The sequence below is a fragment of the Daktulosphaira vitifoliae genome, unplaced genomic scaffold (assembly GCF_025091365.1).
Source record: "Daktulosphaira vitifoliae isolate Bord-2020 unplaced genomic scaffold, ASM2509136v1 Scaffold_4, whole genome shotgun sequence".
Classification (NCBI taxonomy): Eukaryota; Metazoa; Arthropoda; class Insecta; order Hemiptera; family Phylloxeridae; genus Daktulosphaira; species Daktulosphaira vitifoliae.
In genome coordinates this window covers 6,335,076-6,352,576 of record NW_026099575.1, presented here as the reverse complement: position 1 = coordinate 6,352,576, position 17,501 = coordinate 6,335,076, and the positions used below count along the sequence as shown (strand labels likewise).

Genomic DNA, 17,501 nt, shown 5'->3' with positions numbered 1-17,501 from the left:
CAAAAAGAGAATAATCTTTTTTAATTTCTTGTTATATTTTATATCTAATCGTTTTCACGTCTCTTGATAATTAGTTTAATTAATCTTAATAGTGTCTACAGTTATTAATTTCACCTTTAGACTGTCTTGATGTTTGGGGATCTTCTGGACTATCAACGACTAAATTGGAACTCATGAAACGACGATTCCAGAATTCTTCAATTCTGCGTTTCACAACATTCATATTTGTTTCATAAATATGACTCTCCGTATTGTTTTCGCTTGCCATATTAATAATAAGTTAAATAACTCTGAATACTTACACGAGATGATAGCTTATTTTGACGAGCAAACACGAAGTGATCCCAATGTAAACATAGACAACGTTTATATATGATAAATTCATGATTGTCATGGAGAGTTAATTCGTTGAATTCTTATATTATAAGCCACTTAAATATTTTAAAAATAAAAATAATTGTTAATCATTTAAAAAATTCATCGGAAGTGATGTTAATACCAAAGTGGTTTAACTATCATTATAATCTCCGTAGTATTTCAACAGTTATTTATATTGATATCGAACATTTTTATTAATTTATCTTTTAAGTTAGTGATTTGACGTCTTACATAATGTGAAAAAAGAGTTGATAATATTACTACAGATTTTTCTTTAGTTTTAGGCGAATGTGTCCTTAAGTATTTATTTTAAGGGTTATTAAAAATAGTGATAATTATTATGAATTTAAAAATATATAGTATGATTTTTTGTTAAAATTTTAATTAACTTTAAAACGGTTATTTGTTTTAAAAATTAATTTTCGTTAAAAAGTAAATTTATTTGATAATCATTAAGTCTCTTTCAATAAAGATATAAAATGAATATTGTAAGAAATATTAGGATGATTAATGATATCCTTCTTGAATATATCTTTTTACTATATAGATCTAACTTCCTCCAGCGTTATCAAGCTGACTTTGAAAGTAAAACCTTTATAAGTATACTAATACATAACGTCCGCGCATCAAACTGTCCGATGCGACTTCGACACGATCGCAATGTAATTATTATTGTTCATCGACATAATATTAATAACGTTATTATTATAATATTTATAACGTTTATAATCAGCTGTTAGATTTGCCAGAGTTTTATATAATAGCGTTATTAAGTGTTGCCCTAGTCGTTTCGATTTTTAAAATCTTAAAAATTTCAAAAGGCGATTGGACACTGATTTATTGTTAATGTAATCAGTGGTGCAACCTGAAAATAATTTTGTCTTAGCGAGAGGGAGTTATTATTTCATTTTGCTTGCCTATTTAGCTTCACCTATTAATATATGTGGATAGAACAAAAAAATTACAGAGAACAAATTTTTATCAATAGAAATTTAGTTAACAGACCCTCTTGAAGAAAAGGATTTAAGAATAAGTTGGAGTAAGACAGAGTATATAGAGTACGAGTTTGACAAAGGAGAACACGAGGGAGGTGAAATGTGGAGTTCAATGACAATAGGCGAGGACGTGATAGGAGAGGTGGAAATGTATTTTCTGATTACACTCTATAAAAAACTAAACTAATATATGTGTAAATTCTAAATATAATAATTTTTAACAAAATTGTTTCAGCATTGGTCATGAACTAATATAATAGAACTTGATTATAACAAATAGTTTCTTAATCAATTACGACTTAAATAAAGAATATAATTTTTTTTTCAATTGTTAAAGTAAAATATCAAGTGAGAATTTGGGTTCGTTGGTGTTATTAATTGTTATTACGAAACGCGAACACGACGCAGTGGACGGACGGCAATGGCGTATGCGTCGGTGGTAGTTATTATATTGACAATATACAAGTAGTTCCAAATTGGAATTTAGTGGAAGTCGAACAAAAAGCTATAGCAGACGGCAATAGCATATACGTCAGTAGTTATTATACAGTATAAACTTTGGTCCATGGAATTATTTGGAAGTTCTCGTTAGTAGCGGACGGTCCGTGTTTTTCCCACAATTTTTATAATTATGCATAGTTATTAGAGATGTTAAGTTCGTGAACGAATAGTTCATTTGAACTATTCACTTAGATGAACTATTCTGAACTGTTTCAGTACCTGTAACTTAACAGTTCACAGTTCGAAAAAAATTGGTAGCAATGTATAAATGAAATAGTTCGCGAACTTCTTTAAAAATTCTTTGTGGTTCGTTGTTCGAAATACTGTAAATGGTTAATAGCTGTTTACAATTAGATAACAAATAAATTATATTGTTAAAATGTTACAGGGTTTTTAACTGTTTAACAATAAAATAAATTCATACTATGTAAAAATATTAGATCAAATTTCTGATTTAACTTAAGACTACTGGTCAGTATATCTACCTTGAATTAGGTGATAATGATAACATGAGCCATGAGGGTATTAATAATAATTTTTTCTTAGTTTATGATGTTTAGGTTAAGGGTTAGTTTATAACTTAATTGCCCATAAGTAGTGTGAACTACAACTGAACTGTGTACTGCTATACTAATAGTGATAAAATGAATAGTTCATTGCCAAACAATATCAGCATGATCAATAAAATTAGTGAACTTAAGAATAGTTCATTTGAACTATTCACTTGAATGAACTATGAACTAATGAACTATTCACAAAAATGAACTAAACTTTCCATCTCTAATAGTAATTGACAAATATGTACTAATTATAGTTGAGCAAATATAATATTTGTATTTATTTATCACAAAGTAAATAAAAAAAATAAAAATTAGTTTTAGTGTTTTCTTGAATATATATGTATGTATATTTATATTTAGTCATTACCGAGTAATGGATCAAATACGTTTTGCTGTTATAACGGCCCATCTATATTCTACTCGAGACGTTTCATGTGAGTCACTGTAAATATTGGTTTTATTGGGAAATAATCTACCGTTATAATAAGCAGAAGGTTTATTAGTGCATAAGGCTCAGTTGGAAAATTGGAGAATTTACGAGCAAATGAATTAACCTTGTGTAAAACATAAAGTAAACATTAACTGTTACTATTTCTTCCAAGTAACAGTTTGTTATTGTTACTTATAAATCAGTAAAGTGTTACTGTTATTTTTTCCCACCACTAATATGAAACCAATATTCTGTGAGTTGCTCTATAACAGAGGCTTTGACTAGTTGACTAGTACTTCTATTATCTTATACGTACAAAAGAATTATTGTTACTTAATTATTAATGTTACAGTTGTATAACCGTAATCATAGGTACGTACATAGGCGACAAGGGAGTTTTTGCTGCCTCTAATTGGTTCAATTTTACTAAACAATTGGTATTTATTTAAGATAATACTATCATATTATACTATATAAAATTTGCAATATGAGTTTAAAAGACATCTCGCATGTTTCATAAAATGTAGACCTTTACAAATATTTGATGACCCCACCTGAAACTCTGCTCACGCTTATAACTAATTAATATGTTTTTGATTATAACAATCACTATCATGAACAAATATGAGTTTGTTTAATTCATATTTTATTTTTATAAATTATTAGTTATTAATGAATAATTTTAGGAATAACCCTTTTGACATTTGTATAATTTTGCTCCCATTTATACTGTAGTTGCTTTTGTGTTTAATATTCTTTCATTCTAGCTTTTTAAGTGCACCCAGTTAAATAATGTAGTATCTAGTTAGTAAAAAATTCTACTTGAATCTTCTTCTTATTCCTGGCCTTGATCCCACCTACTTTGTGTCGGCCACAATAAAAGTTCTACTTGAATATATTTGAAGTAAATTATTATAGTAGTACATACCAAAAAAATTAAATTTTATTGAATTTTTCAATAGATATTTTTATTTAATCAATACATCAAATTATTCTTCAATTTTGGTAAGTATCTGTTGGATATCTTAGTGTAATAATAATTCTGAATGTTTCATTTCTATCTTTTTAACTTTTACCATATATTAAATGTAGTAGTAATTTAATTATTTCAGTCCAACTCATAAAAAATAATTTTCAGAATATATACTAAAGAAATAAAGTTTTTTTATTCGTTTGACCCATAGGTTTTTTTTTACATAAAATTATAGAAAAATATAATTAAAATAGTTACATGAGAAGTATTTAATACACTTTTTCACTTATAATAAAAACTAAAAAACAAAAATTATTCATACAAGAAAAAAAAGAAATTTTAATACAATAGAAAGAAGATAAAGAAATAACACTAATAAGTTAAATAATACTTCACTACAATTCAATAATTTACAATACTGAAATAACTTTTTTTTTTTACCAAATTTTTTTTTTTAATTATTTGTAACTATTTTAACAACTGTCATAGAAGATATAAATTAAATATATTAATATTGTTCAACAAATTAACTTTACAAAAAACCTTAATTATTAATAAAAATATGTATAAAGATAGCTTAAATTAACACTACCATTAATTAAATTAATGAGTTATGTACAATACTATAGGATTTTTATGTTTTAATTTTTAAAAAATTATTTTAATGCAATTAAAATGTATAAATAATTGATTAAAATTTTGTTCATTAAATCCATATGCATCACCTAACAAATCATAATATGAGGCATTACTTCATAAAAATAAATTAATTAATTAACAAAAATGTATTAATTTTTATAATTATTTAAAGTTCTATTTTAAATTAGCTATACAAAAAAACTAATAAATTTTAAACAATTTCTAAAACTACTTGATATAGACTATTACATCACTAAATACTCAAAAATATATAACCCTTCTAAAAGTAATGGTGAAAAAATAAGTTAACAACTAGTTAATAAAAATATACACAAAATAATTTTATTATTACTTATTATCACACAATGATTTCAATACATGCTTATTAATTTTATACCTAAATGATTATAATGTAGGTATATTAAAGATAAATAAAGAATCTTCTTCTTTTTTCATCCAATGAATAAAACTATTTATTGCTTCCATAGCATTTTTTTTTGATATAAGTGGTTCAAAACATAAGTATAACTCAATATCATCAGTTGCCTAGAAAAATATAAAATAAACCATCAACTTGAGAGTGTTAAAATGATAGAATTTCAGTACTAGTTAAAATAAGTAATGTGACAATTATTTATTTTTCTTATAATATTCTAAGATAATGGTAATAGTCAATAGCACAATAACCAGTTTTTATCATAAATAATTTATGAAATGTTTTAATAATAATTACATCTTTGATGAACCATAAGAATTTTTAAGTAAAATTCAGTCTTTTATTTAGAATTATTAATATGATTATGATATACTAAATACTGGTACCATTACCCTAAACTTAATTAAATCTAGGATAATACTAACCAAAATTGATGAAAATTAATTCAAAAAATTTGTTTTATGTTAGTGTACTTCTACAAGGTGATTCTTGTATAAACAATGTTTTAATTAAAAAAAATTATTGATCATTAACAATTTTTGCCCCATTATTTCAGAAGTTATCATTTTAAAATATAGGCTAAAAGTGAGGCATGGATATGATAATATTTATCATTAGACGTTTCTCACAGAACCTTCTCTTTTCTAGGTGTAAAAATAATAATAACTTTTGAACTACTGATTTATAAGTGGTTTGACTAGTCATTTCTTAATAAGATCATCTTTTATTTTATAAGCTAGCTAAATATGTATGTTGTTATTCAAAAAAATAAAATTGAAACACTTATAAAGTATAAAGAATGAATTACAAAAGTATTTACCCACTTATAAATCAAGAAGTATATATATAAAAAAAAATTACCATTACTAATAATTATTTTAAGAGAAATTGAGTGGCCAGTGTTAAAAGAATCACATTGTATAGTATACCTATATTAAAAAATACTTGTGCATTTTAAAAACACATTTAAAAATGTGATGATAACACTTATTTTAATTTAAGGAGAACAATTAATTTTAGATAGATTTTAATTGTCACATAACCTGACAAATGTGGATAAATAATACTTAACATACCCAAGCAAGCATAGTCTCAGCAGATAATTGCTGATAAATTACTTTTAATGTGCGTCCAGGGAAATTTAATTGACTATTTAAGGAACAATAAGTAGATACAAGATTTTTTTGCAGTTCATTAGTAGTATAAGGTATGGAGAAAGGAGGACACCAATGTTGTGAACGATTTTTATTCTTGTACAATAAATGCCTCAAGCCTACAATATTTACTCTGGATAAGTTCAAAGGTTCTCTATTCATTGCTTCATTAATTACTTGTAAACAATCATTACGGCGCATTTTCTATTGAAATAATTTTAAAAGTTAGTATTTTGATTATCTTAAAAGCATTGTTAAAATAAATAATTAGAGAAATACATACTTCAGTAATTTTTCTTTTAGCATCTGAGAGAGAAAAAAATAAATTATGATCAATAGTTAATAAAACTAAACATGCTTGGCAATCTTCTGCTAAATAAGATATATGAGCATGCATGAATCCACTGTTGAATATAAATAAAGTAATAATTAAATTCATGTATGAATAGAAAAAATTTTAAATAAGACCTTGCATCAAAAGTAGGTAAACAAATAGGTGTCCAACTTTCAGCAGTTTTAAAAGACTCAGTTGAATTAACAAGATTTAGAATTAGATGGATATCAGGTACTTCTAATGTATACTTTTTCATTCTTACAATAGATATCACATGTTTTTGAGCAATCAACAAACCAAATACTAAATTCTAAAAATATAATAAATAAATACTGTAAGATAAACTCATGATAATTGTGAAATAATTACTTTAATATGCATACCTTTATTTTACTACATTCGGTTAAAATTGATTGTGTTATTTTATCTCTGCTACTTGAAGGCATTTGTAAACAAGAAATAGAATCTAACAGAAAACCAGGATCATTTTCTGTAAATGATATAAGTTTATCTATAAGTCTTTCAGATCCACTCATCAAACGCCGTAGATCAAAGTTTGTTCTATTTTGGAAGATTTTCTTTAGTTGTGTCAATGTCAGGGTACTAATTATATGGTTGTATACATACCTAAAAGTATTAATATAAAATACATTTAAATAAAAAATTGATACTAGTTTTTTCAAATAGCGGTACTTTATAAATTACGTTAATTGTTTTTTAATTCTTTCATACGGTTCAGATAATTGGGACACACCAACTAATATAATTGGATCATTATTTAAAAAAACTATTCTTGTTGATCCACAGTAAATTGATTGTAATGTATCATTTGAATCTTGTGTCACTGATACTAAAGCTATCATTAATCCAAATAAGGAAGCTAACTGATTCTCATTTCCATATCTACAAAAAAGTAGCAATTACATAGTTACTTAAAACTTCTTTATAAATAATCAAAATTCTATAGTAAAAAAAAGAATTTTATTTTGTTATTAGAGATATCATAATCTCATGACTACTTTTTAAGGATATTTTTTGTCAAAAGTTAAAAATAATAAAAATAAAAATGTTGCTTTTTTTCTTTACTAGAAGGAATTTTGGGGCAACAACTATTGATTTGTGAGAAAGAAGGAAGATAATTTTTATTATACAAATTTCTTTTAATTAAGAGATATTCATAAATTATGTACTAACTAGTATAGAACCATTCACTAAATACACTTCATTAACTTAGCTACATTAAGGACACAGTTAAAAATAATCCAAGAGGAGGAGGTAATTTTTATATAATTTATTATAGAGACAGACTATGAAAGAGTAATTAATGTTTTTCTTTAAATAGGTCATCAAGTCATTCTGTAAGTTACAGAACATTGCAATAAATCATAATAAAAATTTTAATATTGAAATTTTATTTTAAATTTACCTTGTATAAATAGGCTTCCCAGCTGTACTTAACACAAATACATGTTTATTGTTTTCTTTAAGTTTTTCGAATAAATTTTCATGTAAATTAAGATTGACATGGTCTGTTATTTCATTGTGATCTTTTTCTATAAAACTATCTGGAGGATCAATAAGTGAGGTTTTTTCAAAATCTAAAGCTATTTTATCAGTATCTTGATTGTCTTCCATAATTTCTACAAATATTATGAAAAAATGTATGCATATGTCTATTTCAATAAAAAAAATTTTTACGAGGCATAAAAGAAAAATATATTTTTATTAATAAAGAGGCTAAGCCCTTTTTTTTTAATTTTATAGGCTTGATTTGCTTAATTCCTTAATTATTGCCAATTAATAAAATAATGAACATAATAATTGAGTAATTAACTTAAAAATAAAATGAATATTTATTAACAAGAATCATACTTAATGAATTATAAAAAAAAACACAATGTAGCTCAACTTGTAACTACTTTAATTGTATTTTATCATTACAATTTTATGTTCGAAAATTTAAGACATAAAATTATTTTATTTCATGAAGGCAGTTAAAACATTTTTAATTGTTAATTTTCTTGATTTTATTGCAAAAAAATCTAATAATAAATATAATTAATAAACTATGGTAAAAAGAAATTTTATAATTAAAAGTACCTAAATAACAGTCGAAGCTAAAATTGAAATTAATCTCTACATTGTCACAGCGGTTAAAATCACTAGCCCGTTCATTCAATTAGGAGCAATAGCCGTAGTGTTTGTATACATTATCATAATTCCTTCTTGTTGATAAGCCAAGTGTGATTGAAATTATCATCGTTGCAGCCATTGGGCGTTGCCCATACTTTTCATGCGCAGCTCCTGGCGCAACTTCAATCGGTATTCTTATCAAAATGTTTTTGCATAGAGTTATTGAAATCACAAATTCACTTGATTTATTAAGTTTTATATCGTCGTATGGTTCAAAATAGCCGGAAGCGGTATTTTATTCTTGTCTACACTTTAAATAAACTTATAAATCACAAATACTTCTATTTGATTAACTTCATTTACAGGAATTTAAATTGGTTAATTGTTTTGTGAATGGCTATGACTTCAGGAAAAGACACAATGGGGTATGTATATTAGTGCTCAGCGATGCAATATTCATATTTTCATTTCAATCGTTGTTTAGGGAACAACCAATATTTACTTGCAAAGCACATGTCTTCCACATAGATCCAAAAACGAAAAAGTCATGGATATCTGCATCTACGGTTGCTGTCAATGTATCTTTTTTCTTTGATTCCCATCGAGCGTTATATCGAATCATTAGTGTAGAAGGAAGCAAAGTAATATTTTAATATTATTCTTATTTTCTTTATGATATCATACTAAAATTTACTTATTTAATAGGCTGTTATCAACAGTACTATTACTCCAAATATGTCTTTTACAAAAACATCTCAGAAATTTGGACAGTGGACAGATACCCGTGCAAACACTGTATATGGTCTTGGGTTTTCATCTGAACAAGAACTAAATAAAGTAATAGAATAGTATAATACAAGATTGCTTATTTATAAATAAAAATATTTTCATTTTTTTAATTTACCTAGTATATTCATCTTAAATTATCATATTTTTATTAGTTCATCCATAAGTTTGAAGAAGTTAAAGAAAAAACTCGTCAAACTGCTATCAATGGACCTCAACAGCTTCAACAAAATTATATGAGTACTTCAACCACTCCAGTAACAAGTGCCAATGCTAGTCCTGTAACTACTCGTATTAGTCAATCTTCTGATGGCCAAAGTATTATTGAACCACCTAATATGACTCCTACTGAACCAAATACAACTCCAGAAGATTCAAGTACTACTGAACAAATGATAAACCAAATGTCTAAAAACATGATTATTTCAAATGCAAATCATGTAATAATTTATTTTTAATTTTAATTAATATTTTATAAAAATTATTGAGATAATAGTTTATTGAATGTTGTTTCAGGCTGCTGAAAGCCCTAAACATCAGATATCAAATGAAGGCCGATTAAGTAGTGGAAATTCTATGTCTGAATCTCAATTAAAATATGAAAATGAAAGATTAAAACTAGCACTAACTCATAGGTATTGAGCTATTAAAAAATAAGTAAATGTATGTAAAATTCTAAAATAAAAAATTTATACTATTAGCTCAGCAAATGCAAAAAAATGGGAAATTGAATTGCAGACATTAAAAAATAATAATTTGAGATTGACAAATGCATTACAAGAAAGCACAGCTAATGTAGATGAATGGAAACGACAATTACAATCATACAAAGAAGAAAATCAGCGTTTGAAAAATAGATTTCTTGATGCTGAAGTAGCAAAAGGTTTGTCACTACTACTTAATAATTAATTCAAAATGTTTTTATGAAACTGAATATTCACTTTAGGGGGTTCAGAAGTGTCTTCAGAATTGAGAAATGAGTTGACAAATTTACGTCTTAAAGTTGATAGCTTGGAAGGAGAATTAAAATCAAAAAATGATGAAATCCAAAAATTATCATTAAATAAAATGCCACTTGAAGAGAGATGCAAGGTAAAATAAAATAAATTTCTATATTTCACAGTTATCACATATTTTTATTTTTAAGTTGACTCAGTATAGTTATTATTTTTAATTATAATAATTATTAAGACAATAATGTAAAAAATGTATAAAAAATTTTTTATATCAATTTGTTTTATTTTATTATTTTGTGAATTAAAATTAAATTAATTTTATTTTGTATAAGGAATCAAACTATAACAATGTTAGAATTTCTGTTCTTATTTTTAGTTCTTTATATGGTATTCATAATATTTATTATATTCAGTAATTAGTTAGAAGATAATTTAAATGAAGCTTTTTATTTAAAAATTTAAATTTTTAATGTGACAATTATTTTTTGCATTATTAATATATTATTAAACTTCAAGTGTTAATTTACTTAATTAGGTTCTTAGTCAAGAAAATGCTGAACTTCAAGCTGCTGTCAGTTTGGCTCAAGCACAGTTAGAAACTGCATTAGCAGCTCAAGAATCCCAAAGACGTGTTATTGATACTCTTAATAATAGTCTATTTGTTCGTATTCAAGAATTAGCTACAATTCATAGAGAAATGACTACTGCTATTCAAACATAAGAACTACTCATTGGTATATTAGTATTTATTTTTTAGTAAATTTAATTATTATTTATAAATGTATGAATAATTTTATTAAGTACTGTCAAATATTTGAAAAAGTTTAACATAAGAAATAATATGATAAAATAATGTCATTTTATGAAATATGTCATATAGAAATTTATGAATTATTGCTTATTGACTTAAAATAATTACATATTTAATTTATAATGAGGAAAATTATAACTAAAATAATGAATTAAATATTTATGTTCTTTAACAGTTTCAAATTATAATAATTGGAATTTTTTAAAATTATTTTTTACTAAAATCATTAAGTAATAAAATAGAATTTTAACACTTGGCTTATTATCAATGTATTGACTGTCAATGCACATCAGAATTAGTAGAAATGGTTAACATTTTTAAAGTTCAATAAATTTGAATTAAAAAAAATATTTTACTAATTATATACCTGTCGCTACTAGTCTTTATGATTTTTTAGATTTATTAAGCTTTAAAATTAAGTTGAAAACTATTCAATTAATTTTTTTTTTTACAGGTTAATAGTGAAATTGAAATATTCCACGATGTATATTTTGAGGAAATATACATAAAATAATAAAGTATATTTTGAAACATAAATAAAATCTTTATATGTGATTTTTTATTTTGTGTGTTTGTTTAGATAGTGTTTTGAAATATTAATGATAAAATAAGTCTTATTGTGACCATATATGATTGATTGTTCTCTTATATTTTTCAATATTTATAATTTACTTAATTATCTACTACTTAATATACTTAAATTGTAGTCAGTATTCAGTATAGGTATTTTAAATATAAAATTATTATACTGTGTATATAGTATTAGATACTCAAAACAAATTTTTTATCTTATTTATTATCAATTTAAGTCAGAAATAATAATTTCATTTGTAATATAATATTTAATCTTATTTAACATTTTCTCTTAAAGCTAATTGATTGTGCCCGAGAGGATGTAAATACCTATAAATACAGAGCAATGGAATAAAACATTGTACCTAAACAACAAAGTACGATGCATTACTAACTGAGCTAGATAGGTCGCTTAAATCAAATAAATACTTAATTGAACTAGGAACAGGTTTTTCTAATTTAATGTTTTATGTAATCTAATTTTTTATTCTCTACATTGCTTTAATTATTAATAGTAGTTTTCTCTTTGATAGTAAAAGAATTGTTAATTAAGTATATGTTCTTTTAGTTTGTAAAATTATGATACTTAATGTATATAGATTTTTTATACGTTCTTATTTGTTTTTATATTCAAATAATTTAGATAAAGGCTGAATGTCATATGTTAAATTCTATTTTAAATACAGTAATAAAAGCTTTGTTAAAATTATTTGAATTAGTCTAAAATTTTATAGTTCATTAAATTTGTATTTATTTATAACCATGTAAATTTTTTCAATTGTATAAAAAGTACCGGGTTACTAAATTTATTGATGGTATTATAGAACAATTATTTATAAATAAAGTAAGTTTTAAAAGAATTAAATGATGTGTGATATTATTATTAGATAACATTCTTTTTTTTAACTTACTTATTACTGTAAAAAATTAAAATTGTACAAATTGTGAGACATTTTACCTAATAAATAGAATATTCAATATTTTTTAGTGATTATTATTAGCAAACGACAAAAATTATTATATCAAAAATATTATATCTATTTTTAAAGCAAAGAAAATAAAATAATACACTGAAGAGTTTTTTAATTTAATTTTTAAAAATGATTGTAAGGATACATTAAGATCATTAAAATTAAAAAGGGTCCAATAATTACCTGATATGAATAATATTAATTTTTATGAAAAATTTAAAGTGTCAATAGCTGAATTTTTTGAACTTTTTTAAAATCTAATATTTAAAAATAAAAGTATTAAACATAAATGAATTCTGAATACAAATTCTGGTAGTATTTTTTATTTATACAATCTAGTGAGAAAAATTCTATTTATGTAATCATATAAATATAAGATAGGTATTTTCTAATAACTGCACACTACCAGTGTACATTTCTGTGCCAATAACTGTACATTTTACTTTATTATAGAATTAATAAAATTATTTTATAGTATTAATCTAAGTTTCATTGAAAAGAAGACTCCCAATAGAAATTTAAATTATTGTCACTATAAGTTATTTTACAAATCTTTAAAGAAATAATAGTATTGTTTTAGAATTAGCATCATTAAATAATGATAATGAATCATTGATTAAATGTTTCATAAATGAAATTACTCAATAACATTGGTTGAAATATTTATATATTACTATTCATTTAAATATTTCTTTACAGTTTAAAATAAAAAAAATTATATTCACTCTTAAATTTTCAGGTACTAGGGTTATTATATTGTTGTAAAATTCCAGTAGCTTTCCTATACACTGTAATGTGATCTAAATATTGCTGAATGGTGTCTAAAGGTTGAAAAATATCATTCATTTTATTCTGTAATTATAATAAAATAGTTACAATTTTTTTTAATGGTAAAATATATTAAATGTAAATATTCATTCTAAAAATTAAAATTAACTAAACAAATAAATAAATAAATTTTACAATCAATACATTTATATTAAGTATGTAATGTACAACTCAAAATAAAATAATTAATTTAAACATTAATAATTAAGCTTTAAAATATTTAAACCATATACTACTAGTACTTTGGAAGTTAATAACAATTTAAAGTTATGACTAGAGATATGGAGCGGGTGCTGCTATTTTTATATTCCAGCCATACACTTCGTCTCACAAATATAAAAATGAGAATAACTTCCAAAGTATTGGTCCAAAAGTTGTCATCTGATTGATGACAACTTTTGGACTATTACTTGTTGTAATATTCTTAAGTAGATAACTTCATATTTTATGAAATAGTTAAAAATGTATATTGCCATTAAAAAAATAAAGTTATTACTCTTCTAAGTTTAAGGGATGATTCTAAAAAATAATTATTAGCTGATAAATTAAGAAATATACATAAATAAAATAATAAAACATTTTTTTTTTCATTATTGTATTTATTTTGAAAGTAATCAGTGGTTTATGATAAACCAAACACTCTGTATACAGAGTGTTACAGATATAATTGACAACTCTTACACTTTTCATACAATTTTTTTTTAACAATTATTGCCTTTTTTGAAACGTTTAAAGCATAATTTTTATTATTGATGACTAATAAAAAAAAAATTAAGTATAATATTTTTTTATAGTTGATGTGAAAAATCTTTTATGGCTGTTGGCGTGGTGACAAATCACATATGTGAATAACAAATCTCTTTTTACTTGGCTTAGTGATCCTCATCCCTATTATCACACTGTACTCGTATACCTATAGAATTTGCATGGGTTCCCAAAAAATAGTAAGAGCAATCATAGACTAAGAAATCAATAACTATAAAAAAAAAAATTAAACAAAGTAATAATTGTAACAAAAGTTATAAATGTTGTTAAATAGATTTGAGATGCCCATATTATATATATATTGTTTATATATATATATATATAAAATTTCAGAATAAAAAATGATATATCTCATAATTTTTAATTTTTATTCTAACATAAAAAAACTCAAAGTTTTAAGTCAATAAAAGTTGTATTACTATTTTTGCTAATAAGCAATATGGACAATAGATACCATCTTAATGAAAATAATTACATGATAACATTTTAGGTATCTTCTTCAATTTCTTTGTCTTATTCTCAACTACTTGGGGTCGGCCACCCTTATCCTAAACTTCCAATTGACACAAACTTCCACATCATTTATGCTCACATAAGCCATCCTCATATTGCAATCAATAACATCCCTTTTTTAGTCTTTCTTTACCTCTTCTTCCTTTAACATTCAATTCTGTAACTATTCTTACAGCGGTAGCTGTACAACATATTAGATGATATAATAAAAAAAAATTGTATAAATTTTTAAGCAATTAATTTTTTAAACCATTTATACTTAATTCTATCAATTAATTATTTTGATAAATAGATAACCTGAAAGTAGTGAGGAGTTACATTTGATACACATGATCCTAAAAATCCTTGTAAAAATTCTCTGAGCATATCCCAACATAATCCAAAAACTACACAAGGCCTATATTCAACCTAAAAATAATATTAACACATTATTTTAATAATACAAATTAATTATAAATATCAAATAATATTAATTTATAAATATAAATTAATATTACCATCTTAGGACAAAAAAAGTAGACTTATAGAGATAGATATAATTTTCATAATATCAGAACTTACTTCTACAATAATTCCTTTCACATTATGATTTATATTGACGGCCCCAAATTTAATTACGAAATCATTTAATTCAAACCGTGGACCTCTTATTTCTACTTTGGACTTCTTAGAAGTATACACTGAAGACATTTTTAATAATAATAAATCAAAGAGAGCATCAGCTACAACTGGTACTGATTTGCCTGTTCCATTATCTAAAATTGCAAATACAGATGCTGGTTGTTCTGAATTATGAAAGACATGTAAAGTACGTTGAACTCCTATTAAATTATAAAATGATAAACAATAAATAAACTACTTTATTTTAGTTAAATACAATATATACCACCAAGCGGTGTTTAACAATAAAATATCTTTTATGGTTCATTCAAGCATATTTTATTTGAAAAATTTTATAATAAAATATGTCCAAGCTAATTTTTTTCAACATATAAGATTTTATCATACCCAATTGAGGAATGGATACGTAAGTTTCACAATCGACTAAAAATGTTCCACACTGTTTAGCACCTAAAGCATTTACTCGTTTCGTTAGAAACTCAATTATCTGTGCTCCAGTACGGTTTTCTTTCATAGGGAATTGCTGTAAGCTGTAAAATAATTATTTTAAAATACATAGTTATTTATAATAATATTATAATTATAAATTAAATTGAATTAACTAACATAGTTACTCCCATTTTAACTGCAAACTTAATACATTATAAAAACTAAAAATAAAGTTCAAGTTACATATATATATATACACTGGATATTGTACAATACTTTCATATATTTTTTCTTGAATTTCAAATTTAAAATAATTTGTGTACTAATATAACATTTTATCGTGTATATAAATCCATATTATCAACATTTTTAGCTAAAACTATCTCCATTCTTATAATGCAGTTACTTTCATTTTAACAAGAGGACGCCACATATATCATCATTTGTGTACTTAGTATAATATACATTGCTTAATATAAATATTATAAGTATTATACAATATACTTGAGGGTATTATATTAAATTTTTATATAAGCTAAATATAATACAACGTTTGTAATTACAACTTGATTATAAAACGAAGACGTATGAATTTTTGCTAATAACAAATTGGCGTATAACAACAAAATATATGACTATATTTTCATATAATCTATATTATAATTGAAACCATAATTATTTTTTAACTATTAGTTTTGAGGAATTTATATGTAAAACTACAATTACTAGAATGTAGAATTATACTGTCAAATACTTAAATTGTAACACTAGAAAGTATTATGCCATTAATATTTTAATGATTATTTAATGAACAATGTAAATATAAAAGGGGACTCGACGATCTTCTCGGTGGTCAGTGTTTTTTGTGTAAATTTTACATTATAATTAGCTATTATTTTGATTCTTCCTGACAACACTTATCCGCGTAGTCAAATTGGACTTAGAACACCAGTTTACCACATAACCGTCAACATAAGTAATGATATAAACAACACTTCAACAAAATTAACTATGATAAAGAACCATAGAACACTGACCGAACTAAAATATTCAATGCGTTCAAGAAAATGGTCTTATGACCATTCGTTAGAAATGCTGAAAGAGGTTCTATAACCCTATTTTCAATGTCACCCTAACAAGTTGTAAGTTGTTTCTATTTGAATAACGCTAACAAATAAAATAAAGAAAACCGATATTTTTCTACGATAGAATATAACTTTATTTCTTTCGAAAACCAACTGGGCTCGTTAATATTACAAATGATATTTGTCTCAGTGTTCGAGAAAAAAAAATTACAACAGAAAATTGTTGTTCAAGAATGAAATTGAAAAAGTAAGAATAAGAAATGAAACAAGAAAAATGTGTAACAACAAAAAACAAAGAAAATTATAAATATTTTATGAATAACATGGCACGGAAATAATAAAAAAAACAAAAGTTATCAGACGTTTGAAAAATTATCGAACTCTAATTAACGAAACACTGCGTCGAGAAGGATTCCGGCGCAATGCTTACGTATGACCTTCAGTGACATTCAATTTGTCACACTTCTTCGTCAAACGCCTGTTGCGGGTTTCATATGCTTCCATTTGAGCGGTCATCTCACTGATATTTTCGAATACACTCCGACCATACGCGAGCAGAGCAGCATATTTGTGTACGGGCCAGACGAGGAAATCGCATTTTGCGGGGCAAACAATTGGTTTAAGCGGAGC

General features: G+C 24.5%; 3 protein-coding genes across 6 annotated transcripts; 1 reads left to right on the top strand and 2 right to left on the bottom strand.

Annotated features, from left to right (window-relative positions):
* Positions 1 to 4,721: 4,721 nt before the first annotated feature.
* LOC126903959 (protein SAND) lies at positions 4,722 to 8,659 on the bottom strand. 2 transcript variants are annotated; one of them, XM_050682549.1, is made up of 8 exons: positions 8,501 to 8,659; positions 7,827 to 8,040; positions 7,106 to 7,303; positions 6,784 to 7,027; positions 6,535 to 6,710; positions 6,350 to 6,470; positions 5,989 to 6,270; positions 4,722 to 5,022 (listed from the first exon to the last, which is right to left on the bottom strand). In XM_050682549.1, exons 2-8 carry the CDS (start codon positions 8,033 to 8,035, stop codon positions 4,882 to 4,884), a joined length of 1,371 nt encoding a protein of 456 aa, XP_050538506.1. In that variant the 5' UTR covers positions 8,036 to 8,040; positions 8,501 to 8,659; the 3' UTR covers positions 4,722 to 4,881. The 2 variants fall into 2 exon arrangements, with proteins under 2 accessions (XP_050538506.1, XP_050538507.1); XM_050682550.1 differs by lacking the exon at positions 8,501 to 8,659 and adding an exon at positions 8,273 to 8,406.
* An 82-nt stretch (positions 8,660 to 8,741) lies between these two features.
* On the top strand, positions 8,742 to 12,184 carry LOC126903960 (homer protein homolog 2). Of its 2 annotated transcripts, XM_050682552.1 has the most exons (10): positions 8,742 to 8,823; positions 8,899 to 8,958; positions 9,018 to 9,174; positions 9,239 to 9,370; positions 9,475 to 9,759; positions 9,836 to 9,954; positions 10,021 to 10,202; positions 10,266 to 10,411; positions 10,811 to 11,009; positions 11,541 to 12,184. In XM_050682552.1, exons 2-9 carry the CDS (start codon positions 8,927 to 8,929, stop codon positions 10,994 to 10,996), a joined length of 1,239 nt encoding a protein of 412 aa, XP_050538509.1. In that variant the 5' UTR covers positions 8,742 to 8,823; positions 8,899 to 8,926; the 3' UTR covers positions 10,997 to 11,009; positions 11,541 to 12,184. The 2 variants fall into 2 exon arrangements, with proteins under 2 accessions (XP_050538509.1, XP_050538508.1); XM_050682551.1 differs by having other exon boundaries at positions 8,772 to 8,958.
* Positions 12,185 to 13,279: 1,095 nt separating this feature from the next.
* On the bottom strand, positions 13,280 to 16,135 carry LOC126903962 (mediator of RNA polymerase II transcription subunit 20). Of its 2 annotated transcripts, none has more exons than XM_050682553.1 (5): positions 15,964 to 16,133; positions 15,745 to 15,887; positions 15,298 to 15,557; positions 15,034 to 15,144; positions 13,280 to 13,482 (listed from the first exon to the last, which is right to left on the bottom strand). In XM_050682553.1, the coding sequence occupies exons 1-5, from the start codon at positions 15,975 to 15,977 to the stop codon at positions 13,366 to 13,368; spliced, it is 645 nt and encodes a 214-aa protein (XP_050538510.1). In that variant the 5' UTR covers positions 15,978 to 16,133; the 3' UTR covers positions 13,280 to 13,365. The 2 variants fall into 2 exon arrangements, with proteins under 2 accessions (XP_050538510.1, XP_050538511.1); XM_050682554.1 differs by lacking the exon at positions 13,280 to 13,482 and adding an exon at positions 14,580 to 14,917 and having other exon boundaries at positions 15,964 to 16,135.
* Between the last annotated feature and the right edge of the window lie 1,366 nt (positions 16,136 to 17,501).

What these genes read in the sequence shown, in the direction of transcription:
- LOC126903960 (XM_050682552.1), top strand. Translation starts at nt 8,927, where the DNA reads ATGGCTATGACTTCAGGAAAAGACACAATGGG. An exon ending in CTGAACAAGAACTAAATAAA is followed by an intron (nt 9,371 to 9,474) that starts GTAATAGAATAG and finishes TATTTTTATTAG; the next exon opens with TTCATCCATAAGTTTGAAGA. An exon ending in TTATTTCAAATGCAAATCAT is followed by an intron (nt 9,760 to 9,835) that starts GTAATAATTTAT and finishes ATGTTGTTTCAG; the next exon opens with GCTGCTGAAAGCCCTAAACA.
- LOC126903959 (XM_050682549.1), bottom strand. Translation starts at nt 8,035, where the DNA reads ATGGAAGACAATCAAGATACTGATAAAATAGCTTTAGATTTTGAAAAA. An exon ending in AGAATTAAAAAACAATTAAC is followed by an intron (nt 7,028 to 7,105) that starts GTAATTTATAAA and finishes TAATACTTTTAG; the next exon opens with GTATGTATACAACCATATAA. An exon ending in CTGAGACTATGCTTGCTTGG is followed by an intron (nt 5,023 to 5,988) that starts GTATGTTAAGTA and finishes ATATTTTTCTAG; the next exon opens with GCAACTGATGATATTGAGTT.
- LOC126903962 (XM_050682553.1), bottom strand. An exon ending in CGTATCCATTCCTCAATTGG is followed by an intron (nt 15,558 to 15,744) that starts GTATGATAAAAT and finishes ATAATTTAATAG; the next exon opens with GAGTTCAACGTACTTTACAT. An exon ending in TAACTCCTCACTACTTTCAG is followed by an intron (nt 13,483 to 15,033) that starts GTTATCTATTTA and finishes TTATAATTACAG; the next exon opens with AATAAAATGAATGATATTTT.